Genomic DNA, 13,324 nt, shown 5'->3' on the forward strand with positions numbered 1-13,324 from the left:
GGGTTACGCGCCTGACGCGTTTCGTGACAAAAAAATTCTAAATATTCCATTACCGTACTTCGAAGCATGTCCACCGCTGTTTAACCTCTCTGGGCTAGGCGGGACGAATTCGTCCCACCTACGCAACTGCCAGTTGAATCCCGTGGCGCGATTTTCAAATACCTTAGAAATGCTATTACTTCAATTTCTCAAACATATGACTATTTTACAGCATTTTAAAGACAAGACTCTCGTTAACCTCTTGGGGCTAGGTGGGACGCTAGCGTGCCACCCGTGGTGCACTCCATCAACAGCAGGTGCATTTCAAGAGCGGCAAATTTGAATCCAAATAAATGTCAAAATTCAAATTTTTCAAAAATACAACTATGTTACACCATTTGAAAGATAAACATCTCCTTAATCTAACCACGTTTTACGATTTCAAAAAGGTTTTACGGCGAAAGCATAAATTTAGAGTATGTTAGGACAGTACATTTACAAGAGTTGTGTGTAATGTTTTGTCAAGTCAAAGACAGGGTCACCAAAACCATAAAACCAGCTAAAATGATGCACTAACCTTTTACAATCTCCATCAGATGACACTCCTAGGACATTATGTTAGACAATGCATGCATTTTTAGTTCTATCAAGTTCATATTTATATACAAAAACAGCGTTTTACTATGGCATTGATGTTGAGGAAATCGTTTCCCTCCAATAACCGGCAGTCAAGTCAGCGTCAGAAATTAAATAATTAAAATTAGAAAACATTGGTAAAATATTATATTGTCATTTAAAGAATTATAGATTTACATCTCTTGAACGCAATCAACTTGCCAGATTTAAAAATAACCTTACTGGGAAATCACACTTTGCAATAATCTGAGCACTGCGCCCAGAAAAATACGCGTTGCGATACAGACTAGACGTCATGTTGGGGAGATCTAAAATCGAAAATACTATGTAAATAATCCATTACCTTTGATTCTCTTCATCAGATGTCACTTCCAGGTATCACAGGTCCATAACGAATGTAGTTTTGTTCAAAAAAGCTCATCATTTATGTCCAAAAATCTCCGTCTCGTTAGCACATGATGTAAGCCAGCCGGACTTCTCGTCATGAACGAGGGGAAAAAATATATTTCCGTTCGTTCAAACATGTCAAACGTTGTATAGCATAAATCATTAGGGCCTTTTTTAACCAGAACATGAATAATATTCAAGGTGGACGAATGCATACTCTTTTATAACGTATTGGAACGAGGGTACCCAACATGAACTAGCGCGCCAGGTGTCTAATGGGACATCACCGTTCCATGGCTCTTGTTCGGTCAGATCTCCCTCCAGAAGACTCAAAACACTTTGTAAAGGCTGGTGACATCTAGTGGAAGCAATAGGAAGTGCCAAAATATTCCTAAACCCCTGTGTTTTTCAATGGGATAGGTTTAAAGTCAATACAACACATCAGGTATCCACTTCCTGTCAGAAAATGTCTCAGGGTTTTGCCTGCCAAATGAGTTCTGTTATACTCACAGACACCATTCAAACAGTTTTGGAAACTTTAGAGTGTTTTCTATCCATATATAATAAGTATATGCATATTCTAGTTACTGGGTAGGATTAGTAACCAGATTAAATCGGGTACATTTTTTTTATCCAGACGTGCAAATGCTGCCCCCTAGACCCAACAGGTTAATCTAACCACACTGTCCGATTTCAAAAAGGCTTTACAACGAAAGCAAAACATTAGATTATGTCAGCAGAGTACCCAGCCAGAAATAATCAGACACCCATTTTTCAAGCTAGCATATAATGTCACAAAAACCCAGAAGACAGCTAAATACAGCACTAACCTTTGATGATCTTCATCAGATGACACACCTAGGACATTATGTTATACAATACATGCATGTTTTGTTCAATCAAGTTCATATTTATGTCAAAAAACAGCTTTTTACATTAGCATGTGACGTTCAGAACTAGCATACCCCCCGCAAACTTCCGGGGAATTTACTAACAATTTACTAAATTACTCACGATAAACGTTCACAAAAAACATAACAATTATTTTAAGAATTATAGATACAGAACTCCTTTGTGCAATCGAGGTGTCCGATTTTAAAATAGCTTTTCAGTGAAAGCACATTTTGCAATATTCTCAGTAGATAGCCCAGCCATCACGGCTAGCCATTTAGACACCCACCAAGTTTAGCCCTGACCAAAGTCAGATTTACTATTACAAAAGTTTGATTACCTTTGTTGTCTTCGTCAGAATGCACTCCCAGGACTGCTACTTCAATAACAAATGTTGGTTTGGTCCAAAATAATCCATCGTTATATCCAAATAGCGGCGTTTTGTTCGTGCGTTCCAGACACTATCCGAAATGGTAAATCAGGGTTACGAGCATGGCGCAATTCGTGACAAAAAAATTCTAAATATTCCATTACCGTACTTCGAAGCATGTCAACCGCTGTTTAAAATCAATTTTTATGCCATTTTTCTCGTAAAAAAGCGATAATATTCCGACCGGGAATCTCCGTTTAGGTAAACAGAGGAAAGAAAACAAAGCATTCGGTCGACGTGGGCACGCGCCTGAGTCTCACAGTACTGTAACCAGCCACTACCCAAACACGCTACATTTTTTCAACCAGAGCCTGCAAAGCCACGATTCAGCTTTTTGCCGCCTTCTGAGAGCCTATGGCAGCCGTAGGAAGTGTCACGTAACAGCAGAGATCCTTTGTAATGGATAGAGATGGCAAAGAAGGCCAAGAAATGGTCAGACAGGGTACTTCCTGTACAGAATCTTCTCAGGTTTTGACCTGCCATTTGAGTTCTGTTATACTCACAGACACCATTCAAACAGTTTTAGAAACTTTGGAGTGTTTTCTATCCAAAGCCAATAATTATATGCATATTCTAGTTACTGGGCAGGAGTAGTAACCAGATTAAATCGGGTACGTTTTTTATCCAGCCGTGTCAATACTGCCCCCTAGCCCTAACAGGTTAAAATCAATTTTTATGCGATTTTTCTCGTAAAAAAGCGATAATATTCCGACCGGGAAACCCTGTTTTCATTCAAAGACGAAAAAATAAAAACATGGTGTCGGCTCGTGCACGCGCCCCCAGTCTCATTGTTCTCTGATCTACCGCTATCCAAATGCGCTACTGTTTTTCAGCCTGGGCCTGCAAAGTCATCATTCCCCGTTCTGCCGCCTTCTGAGAGCCTATGGGAGCCGTAGGAAGTGTCACGTTACAGCAGAGATCCTCAGTTTTCAATAAAGAGAGTGTAGAAGGCCAAAAAATGGTCAGAGAGGGCACTTCCTGTAAGGAATCTTCGTTTTTTATCTGGCCGTGCAAATACTGCCCCCTACGCTAGAGAGGTTAATGATATCACAAAACAACAACTGATTTGACATGATTATTGTTTGGAGCCCCAACAACCATTTCCCACATTATTTATGTTAGAAATATTGTTTCAATGTCTCATCTTTTGATGTTAAAATACTGCAAAGCTTCTCTCTGTTGTAACACTCAGACATTCCACTCTCTCTCGAGAGAGAGGGGGGCTCTCTTTGATCCTCACAGGAGGGAAAGTCATGACAGTAGCCTCAACTAGCTTCCGTCCTCCTCGGGGTACATTGACTTCAATACAAAACCTAGGAGGCTCAGGGTTCTCACCCCTTCCATAGATTTACACAGTAATTGTGACAACTTCCGGAGGATGTTAATTAATTCACTCTTTTGCAGTCTGGCTATTTATCAGTCTTATGGCTTGGGGGTAGAAGCTGTCTCGACGCATTTTGGTCCAAGAGCCGATGCTCCGGTACCATTTGCCAGACGGTAGAAAAGTGAACAGTCTATGGCTTGGGGTGGCTGGAGTCTTTGGCAATTTTTTGGGCCTACCTATAGGGTGTTGGAGTGTGCGTTTATATGATTATTGTTCCCGGTAGGTCTCAGTGATGTTAGACGCATACCATGTGTTCACTGTGTCTGTCTCTGTGTGTGTAATTCTATGCATGTGTGTGTGATGTCAGCCCCAGTATTGTAATGCTTATATACAGTAAGTTATTAAGAAGCCATCAGAGTGATGTAATTCAGAGCTAACTGGGTTGAGGCAGGTTTGAAAACACGTTTAAATCATCGTGAAAACACGATGTGCTGAGATATTCCACCAAGACGCAGGAAACACACGAGAGAGAGAGAGAGAGAGAGAGAGAGAGAGAGAGAGAGAGAGAGAGAGAGAGAGAGAGAGAGAGAGAGAGAGAGAGAGAGAGAGAGAGAGAGAGAGAGAGAGAGAGAGAGAGAGAGATGTTCTCATATACAGTGAGAGAGAGAGAAATGTTCTCATATACAGTACCAGCCAAAAGTTTGGACACACCTACTCATTCAAGGGTTTTTCTTTATTTTTACTATGCTCTACATTGTAGAAGAGAGTTAATGCAGAGCAGGTGTGTCGATAAATCACGAGCAGGAAACCTGACAGCTCGGTAACAGGCAGACACGCAAATGCACACACAAACACAGCTCTGGGTGTTAAACAGAGCAGGGTGTCTAAGGGAGACACAGGGTCTGGCAGGGGGCAGTGTGCGTTTGTTATCTCTTCCAAGTAGCCATAAAGCTTTCCCTCCATGGTGCCAGACCCAAGTCAACGATTCAGACCCGAGCCAACGGTTCACGCTCAAGGGTTAGCCATGCACATATGTAGGCCTACACAAATCAGCACACTTTGTTTCTGTCACACACACACACACACACACACACACACACACACACACACACACACACACACACACACACACACACACACACACACACACACACACACACACACACACACACACACACACACACACACACACACAGTCACACACAGTCACGCACAGACAGATGTTCCTTAATTCCTAACTTTGGAATGTAGAAGCCTACTGTGCATGCATTTGCTCTTGCTCTGTGGTTTGTGTGTCTGTCTGTTTGTGCATGCCTGCATATGACTTGTGGATGTGTGTGTACATTCATGAGTAAAAACATTGTGTACAAAAAGCAGGTAGAGTGATTGACAGTTTATAATTGTTCATGGAAGGTTCACCTGAGTCTGGGTGTGGCTGTCTGTAAGGATCCATCAAAAGGCATGTATACATTTCAGTCTCTCTGCACTGCAGCAACACTACCCCTCGTCTCCACATACACACACGCGCACACGCGCACACAAGCACACACCCTACTTCAAGCAGTCACACACATATATATACCAATGCACCAATTCTACACCTCCTAGACAGCTGTCTCCTTAATAAGCCCAGGATGGAGAATGCTGCTCACTAAACAACTGAAAGGCATGAAACTGTCCTACATGATGAGATTGGCTTGGGTTTTAATTAAAAGAATAATTCACAAAAAACGATCTTTTAGACTTTTTTCATTAGTCCACTGTTGATACAGTCCCAAAATGTTTTGCATGCCAGCGATCATGTTTTAAAGATATTGAACTTTCAAAAAGCAAATTGTAACTTGCCATATCATCATGATGATGTGGCAGGCATAGGAGGCTAATGAGGAGAGGACAGCTCATAATAAAAGTCCAGAACTGAGCGAATGGAAACCATGTGTTTGATGTATTTGATACCATTCCGCTGATTCCGCTCCAGCCATGACCACAAGCCCATCCTCCTCAATTTATTAAGTTACAATTTGCTTTTGAAAGTCCTATATCTTGAAAAATATACCAAATTATTGTTTTTGAGTGCGTTTTTATTTAAGTCAAGATCTGAAGTTAATGGATATAGAGAAAATGTACAGTACCTGTCAAAGTTTTTGACACACCTACTCATTCAAGGGTTTTTCTTTATTTTGACTATTTTCGACTTTGTAGAATATTAGTGAAGACATCAAAACTATGAAATAACACATATGGAATCATGTAGTAACCAAAAAAGTGTTAAACAAATCAACAAATGTTTTGTATTTGAGATTCTTCAAAGTAGCCACAGCTTTGCACACTCTTGGCATTCTCTCAACCAGCTTCATGATGTAGTCACCTGGAATGCATTTCAATTATCAAGTGTTCCTCGGTGAAAGTTAATTTGTGGAATTTCTTTCCTTCTTAATTGCGTTTGAGCCAATCAGTTGTGTTGTGACAAGGTAGGGGTGATATACAGAGAAAGCCCTATTGGGTAAAATACCAAGTCCATATTATGGCAAGAACAGTTCAAATAAGCAAAGTGAACGACAGTCCATCATTACTTTAAGACATGAAGGTCAAGTCAATCCGGAAAGTTTCAAGAACTTTGAAAGTTTCTTGAAGTGCAGTCTCAAAAACCATCAAGTGCTATGATGAAACTAGCTCTCATGAGGACCGCCACAGGAAAGGAAGACCTAGAGTTACCTCTGCTGCAGAGGATAAGAAATTACAGCACTTTGGATTGCAGTCTAAACAAATGCATCACAGAAACTGTTCAGAGGAGACTGCGTGAATCAGACCTTCATGGTCGAATTGTTGCAAAGTAACCACTATTAAAGGACACCAATAAGAAGAAGAGACTTGCTTGGCCCAAGAAACACGAGCAATGGACTTTAGACCGGTGGAAATCTGTCCTTTGGTCTGATGAGTCAGAATTTTAGATTTTTGGTTCCAACCGCCACGTCTTTGTGAGACGCAGAGTAGGTGAACAGATGATCTCCACATGTGTGGTTCCCACCATGAAGCATGGAGGAGGAGGTGTGATGGTGTGGGAGTGCTTTGCTGGTGACACTGCCTTTGATTTATTTAGAATTCAAGACACACTTAACCATCATGGCTACCACAGCATTCTGCAGCGATACGCCATCCCATCTGGTTTGCGCACAGTGGGACTATCATTTGTTTTTCAACAGGACAATGACCCAACACACCTCCAGGCTGTGTAAAGGTTATTTGACCAAGAAGGAGAGTGATGGAGTGCTGCATCAGATGACCTGGCCTCCACAATCACCCGACCTCAACCCAATTGAGATGGTTTGGGATGAGTTGGACCGCAGAGTGAAGGAAAAGCAGCCAACAAGTGCTCAGCATATGTGGGAACTCCTTCAAGACTGTTGGAAAAGCATTCCAAATGAAGCTGGTTGAGGGAAAGCCAAGAGTGTGCAAAGCTGTCATCAACGCAAAGGGTGGCTACTTTGAAGAATTTATTATATAAAATATGTTTTGATTTGTTTAACGCTGTTTTGGTTACTACATGATTCCATATGTGTTATTTCATAGTTGTGTTCAACTATTATTCTACAATGTAGAAAATAGTAAAAATACAGAACAACCCTTGAATGAGTAGGTGTGTCCAAACTTTTGGCTGTTACTGTATATGAGAACATTTCTCTCTCTCTCTCCCTCGCTCTTTCTCTCTGCCTCTCTCTGTGATTTTCACTCTTCCCTTTTTCTGCCTCCTTTTCTCTTTTTTTTCTCTGATATTTTGGTCAGTTTCCACATGGCTCCAGTAATTGGATCCAGACTGGCAGACTTTACGTTGTTAAAGGGTTTGGGTGGAAATTAGCGGACCGTGAAATTACTGTACGTAACCGTACAGCAGGGGGAGAACACACACAGACACACATTGTCCACTATATGGACAAATTTCAAAACCTCCAAGCCTTGTCTCACGGTGTTGTTTTGAATCTGAGGGTATTAAATAATTCCTCCCCTGTACAGTATGTATTTAAAACACACTGAGACTAAAGTGAAGTGAGCTCAAATATTTAAAAACTACCTGAAAGAAACATGAGGTTTCCAGACACGTGTGAACAGATCACGTGAATTTGTATTTGTTTTTCCCTCATGTGAATAGAAAAACTCCCCACCTTACATTTTTTTCTTCACAACTTTCAGCTACATCTGGTCTCCCATCCAGGGACTGAGCCTGCTTAACTTCAAAGGTAAACCAGCAGTGGGATGCAGGTTGCCATGTTGCTAGAATGGATGTGTCAAACCTTGCAACTGGGAAAAAGGCAGTGAAAACAAAGGCCAGGGTAACAAAACCAAAGATAGGGAATATTGCAGGAAAGAGGGAGTTGTTTCATTTAATTGTGTTATCATATGTTTTTTTTAATCAGAAACATTTTTTTGTATCCATTTACAATTAATTTGTTCTTAGATTTCAAAATGATTTCCATAAAATATTTGGTTTTGCTATCAATACTTTTGGGTTTTTCTCTTTGAAATACTATTAATTTTGTTCTCAACTTCAGAAGTTTTGCTTGATATTAATGGCACAAAAGTAACTCACTCACTAGAGGATTGTACCATATAATAACACTATTCCTCCATTGAAGGTGCTTCATTTTTTGCCAAAAATGACAAATCCAAATCTAACTGCCTGTAGCTCAGGCCCTGAAGCAAGGATATGCATTTTCTTGGTACCATTTGAAAGGAAACACTTTGAAGTTTGTGGAAATATGAAGGAATGTAGGAGAATATAACACAATATACAATTGAAGTCAGAAGTTTACATACACCTTAGCCAAATACATTTAAACTCAGTTTTTCACAATTCCTGACATTTCATCCTAGTAGAAATTCCCTGTCTTAGGTCAGTTAGGATCACCACTTTATTTTAAGAATGTGAAATGTCAGAATAATAGGAAAGCGAATGATTTATTTCAGCTTGTATTTCTTTCATCACACTCCCAGTGGGTCAGACGTTTACATACACTCAATTAGTATTTGGTAGCATAGCCTTTAAATTTTTTAACTTGGGTCAAACGTTTTGGGTAGCCTTCCACAAGCTTCCCACAGTAAGGTGGGTGAATTTTGACCCATTCCTCATGACAGAGCTGGTGTAACTGGGTCAGGTTTGTAGGACTCCTTGCTCGCACACGCTTTTTCAGTTCTGCCCAGAATTTTTCTATAGGGTTGAGGTCAGGGCTTTGTAATGGACACTCCAATACCTTCACTTTGTTGTCATTTTCACCCAACTTTGGAAGTATGCTTGGAGTCATTGTCCATTTGGAAGACCCATTTGCGACCAAGCTTTATCTTCCTGACTGATGTTTTGAGACGTTGCTTCAATATATCCACATAATTTTCCTTTCCTATGGTGTCATCTATTTTGTGAAGTGCACCAGTCCCTCCTGCAGTAAAGCACCCCCACAACATGATGCTGCCATCCCTGTGCTTCACGGTTGGGTTGGTATTCTTCGGCTTGCAAGCCTCCCCCTTTTTCCTCCAAACATAACAATGGTCATAATGGCCAAACAGTTCTATTTTTGTTTCATCAGACCAGAGGACATTTCTCCAAAAAGTACGATCTTTGTTTCCATGTGCAGTTGCAAACCGTAGTCTGGCTTTTTTATGGTGGTTTTGGAGCAGTGGCTTCTTCCTTGCTGAGCGGCCTTTCAGGTTATGTCGATATAGGACTCGTTTTACTGTGGATATAGATTCTTTTGTACCTGTTTCTTCCAGCATCTTCACAAGGTCCTTTGCTATTGTTCTTGGATTGATTTGCACTTTTCACACCAAAGTACGTTCATCTCTAGGAGACAGAACGCGTCTCCTTCCTGAGTGGTATGACGGCTGCGTGGTCCCATGGTGTTTATACTTGCGTACTATTGTTTGTACAGATGAACGTCTACAATTTTTTTTCTGAGGTCTTGACTGATTTATTTTGATTTTCCCATGCTGTCAAGCAAAGAGGCATTTGAGTTAGAAGATAGGCCTTGAAATACATCCACAGGTACACCTCCAGTTGACTGAAATTATGTCAATTAGCCTATCAGAAGCTTCTAAAGCCATGATATAATTTTCTGTAATTTTCCAAGCTGTTTAAAGGCACATTCAACTTAGTGTATGTAAACTTCTGAACCACTGGAATTGTGATACAGTGAATTATAAGTGAATTAATCTGTCTGTAAACAATTGTTGGAAAAATTACTTGTGTCATGCACAAAGTAGATGTCCTAACCGACTTGCCAAAACTATAGTTTGTCAACAAGAAATGTGTGGAGTGGTTGAAAAACGAGTTGTAATGACTCCAACCTAAGTGTATGTAAACTTCCGACCTCAACTGTATCTGGTAAAAGATAATACAAAGAAAGAAACAACTGTACTTTTGTATTTTTTTCATACCATCATAATTGAAATGCAAGAGAAAGGCCATAATGTATTATTCCAGCCCAGGTGCAATTTAGGTTTTGTCCACTAGACGGCAGCAGTGTATTTGCTAAAGTTTTAGACTGATCCAATTAACCATTGGTTTTCTGTTCAAAATTTTGTATCAAGACTGCCCAAATGTGCCTAATTTGTTTATTAATAACTTTTCATGTTCAAAATGGTGCACTCTCCTCAAACAATAGCATGGTATTCTTTCACTGTAATAGCTACTGCAAATTGGACAGTGCAGTTAGATTCACAATAATTTAAGCTTTCTGCCAATTAACAAGAATTGAAGCTTTCTGTCAATATCAGATATGTCTATGTCCTGGGAAATGTTCTTGTTACTTACAACCTCATGCTAATCGCATTAGCCTACGTTAGCTCAACCGTCCAGTGGACGGGACATCGATCCCAAAGAAGTTTTCATTGAAAGATTAACAAAGTGTTCTCCCGACCAAAGTTTCAGTAAAAAGCTCAGGGATGGGGCTGGAGAAATGCAACCTATCTCAAATCCATAGACTATGCTAAGGACTGACCATCCATGATATAAAAATGATAGGTTTAACCATGTTTTTAGGTTGTTTACATTTACTTTGTTTACAAACATTGCAATGAAACAAGCTTATAGTTTGGGTTCTGGTGGGGTATGACAGTTGAACTAAAGTAATGATACAAAATACGTTATATTCTTCAAGAATCAATGGGTACATGTACATTTATAAATCCAAAAATTGATGTAGGTTTGAATTGCCCCTTTAACAGGTAGTGACCTTCAACAGCAGAACTATGTCGCCATTTGAATGTGATTCATTAACCTGTCCCCCAAAAAAGTAAGCTGTCCACACTTCTGCGAATGTCCCGTAAAATCATTCCCTGGTCCTGCATTTGGGCTTTTTAGTTGTGGTCACTTTAGTTCCACCAGGGGAAACATTGCTACTGCATCATGTTAACACCATCTTTCACATGTGGGGAGAAGAACATTATTTCAACCCCACATGTGAACTTGCAATTCAACATGTGAAAAATGTATTTTCGCATGTGAAGTGTTCTTACATGTGAAACTGCACATTTTATTTTCATTTTCAGCTGTGGAATTGCAAGTTTGCATGTGAAAATGAATCACATGTAAAAAAAAAATGTTTTGCAGTTTCACATAACTTGATCAAATGTGATTTTCAAATGTGAAACTGCAAAATTGACATGTCATTTTTTGTAAGGGCAGAGCTCAGTCAGTCAGGAGGGTCATTGTGTCATATAGAAAAGCTCTCATTGTGAAATTGCTGACTTGAGGACTTTTTTCTCTTCCTCCCTCCCTTCCCTTCCCTCCCAAACCATACAGTACCTCTCTCCCTCACTCCCCCTCTTTTAATCTACTCCATTCCCCTTCTCTCTCTCTCTCTCTCTCTCTCTCTCTCTCTCTCTCTCTCTCTCTCTCTCTCTCTCTCTCTCTCTCTCTCTCTCTCTCTCCCTCCCTCCCATCACTCCCTTTATCCCTCTTCAACACATGCCAAATTACCATTTTACTGCGTTCTGCTCACTTTAGATTCATAAGAACATAAAAACAGTCTTCTCTTAATTCTACGAGTACTGCCTCCCTTCCGAACATCGAGTGCTGCCTCCCTTCCGGCCATCTGTTCTAGTCATTAGGGTATAAATACCTTTCATGTGGCAACAGAGACCTGTCTAAATGACTCTTTAACACCTAGAATAATGACTATACACACACTCTGTTTTGTCTTGGTTTGTTTTACCTCAGGTACTACTTCAAAGTCCAGGCGAAGAATGTCTTTGGGCTGGGACCGGTCAGCGATACATTCACCTATGTCACTGAGTCAGGTCTGTATGAGTATTACGTCAGGTTGCTAGGGTCAGTTTTACTTTGTGCCTGTGGTAAGGCCACGTCTACCTGAGTTGTCTGTATCCTCCCATTTTTTGTTCATGTATAAATTCAGTCCCAGTTCATGTCTCTCATTTAAACACTTTTTTTTTTCTTTTTCAGACGACCCTCTTCTTATTGAACGACCACCTGGTGAGTGGTATCGATAGTTCTCGTATATTACTCTGACATTATTGACGAAACTTCAGATCATTTGAAGAAACCCAAAATGACAGCTGGAGTGAGCTTGTGAGGAGTTAACAGTCTGTGGAGAGCATACAAACGGCTGCATACACCTACACGTACATATACTGGACTTGGCAGACAGCCATAGTGGTAAAACGATGTCAAAGTAGAGTTTTGGTATTCATTGTTTTTAATTGAGAGAGTCAGTCAGGTATTTCGAAGAGGGGGGACAAGGGGACAGGCACTGGTTCCCTCCTCAACCTTCTCTCACCCCTTCCCCCTCCCCCAGTTGCTATGCACAATGAGTGGAGGTGATTTACTGTGTATCTGAATAGGAGTGACTGGCATAGTGCGCACTGTCAGTAAAGGGGTTGTAAAGGAGTTGAGTGTAGTTGGTCATGACTAGCTTTGTGAGAACTGACAGGTTGAGTGTAGGTATTAATGACTTGCTTTGTGATGGTAGCATTGTCAAGCATTCTGTCAGATAGAGGAACTGTCATTAAAGACATGCTGAACGCTTAACCTCAACCGTTTTGTAGTATTGTAATATATGCCACTTTTATCCAGTGACTTTCTGTAAAGTGAATGCATACATTTTAGTATATGTGACCCCAATAGGGATCAAACCCACGACCCTGGCCTTGCTAGGGCCACAGTCTTACCAAATTAGCTACACAGGACAGTCTCCTGTTAATTGTCCCCACCCCCCACAGGTGGAGAGCCTATCTGGATTCCCTTTTCCTTCCGATACAACCCCCAGCACAGTGCCTGTAAGGGCAGCCAGTACGTCAAGAGGACATGGTACAGAAAGTTTGTAGGTGTGGTCTTGTGCAACTCACTGAGATACAAGATCTTCATGGGAGATGGGCTGAAAGGTACTACTGCTGTAACTTCCCCCTCTCCTCTCTTCCTTTATCTACACTGAATAAAAATATAAACTCAGCATGTAAAGTTTTGGTCCCATGGTTCATGAGCTGAAATAAGAGATCCCAGAAATGTTCCATACTCACAAAAAGCTTATTTCTCTACATCCCTGTTACTGAGCAATTCTCCTTTGCCAAGATATTCCATCCACCTGACAAGTGTGGCATATCGATTAAACAGCATGATCATTACATAGGTGCACCTTGTGCTGAGGGACAATAAAAGGCCACTCTAAAATGTG

The 13,324-nt window shown here is 40.6% G+C and overlaps 1 protein-coding gene across 1 annotated transcript in view; it reads left to right on the top strand.

The window, feature by feature from the left end:
* Positions 1-13,324, top strand: part of LOC106571774 (fibronectin type III domain-containing protein 1) — an 80,513-nt gene that overhangs the window by 65,259 nt on the left and 1,930 nt on the right. Inside the window, exons 19-21 of the mRNA XM_045696077.1 lie at positions 11,854-11,933; positions 12,097-12,126; positions 12,873-13,034. Of these exons, the coding sequence (XP_045552033.1) occupies positions 11,854-11,933; positions 12,097-12,126; positions 12,873-13,034 (272 nt within the window). The remainder of the gene's footprint in view (positions 1-11,853; positions 11,934-12,096; positions 12,127-12,872; positions 13,035-13,324) is intronic.

The sequence above is a fragment of the Salmo salar genome, chromosome ssa15, assembly GCF_905237065.1.
Source record: "Salmo salar chromosome ssa15, Ssal_v3.1, whole genome shotgun sequence".
Lineage (NCBI taxonomy): Eukaryota > Metazoa > Chordata > Actinopteri > Salmoniformes > Salmonidae > Salmo > Salmo salar.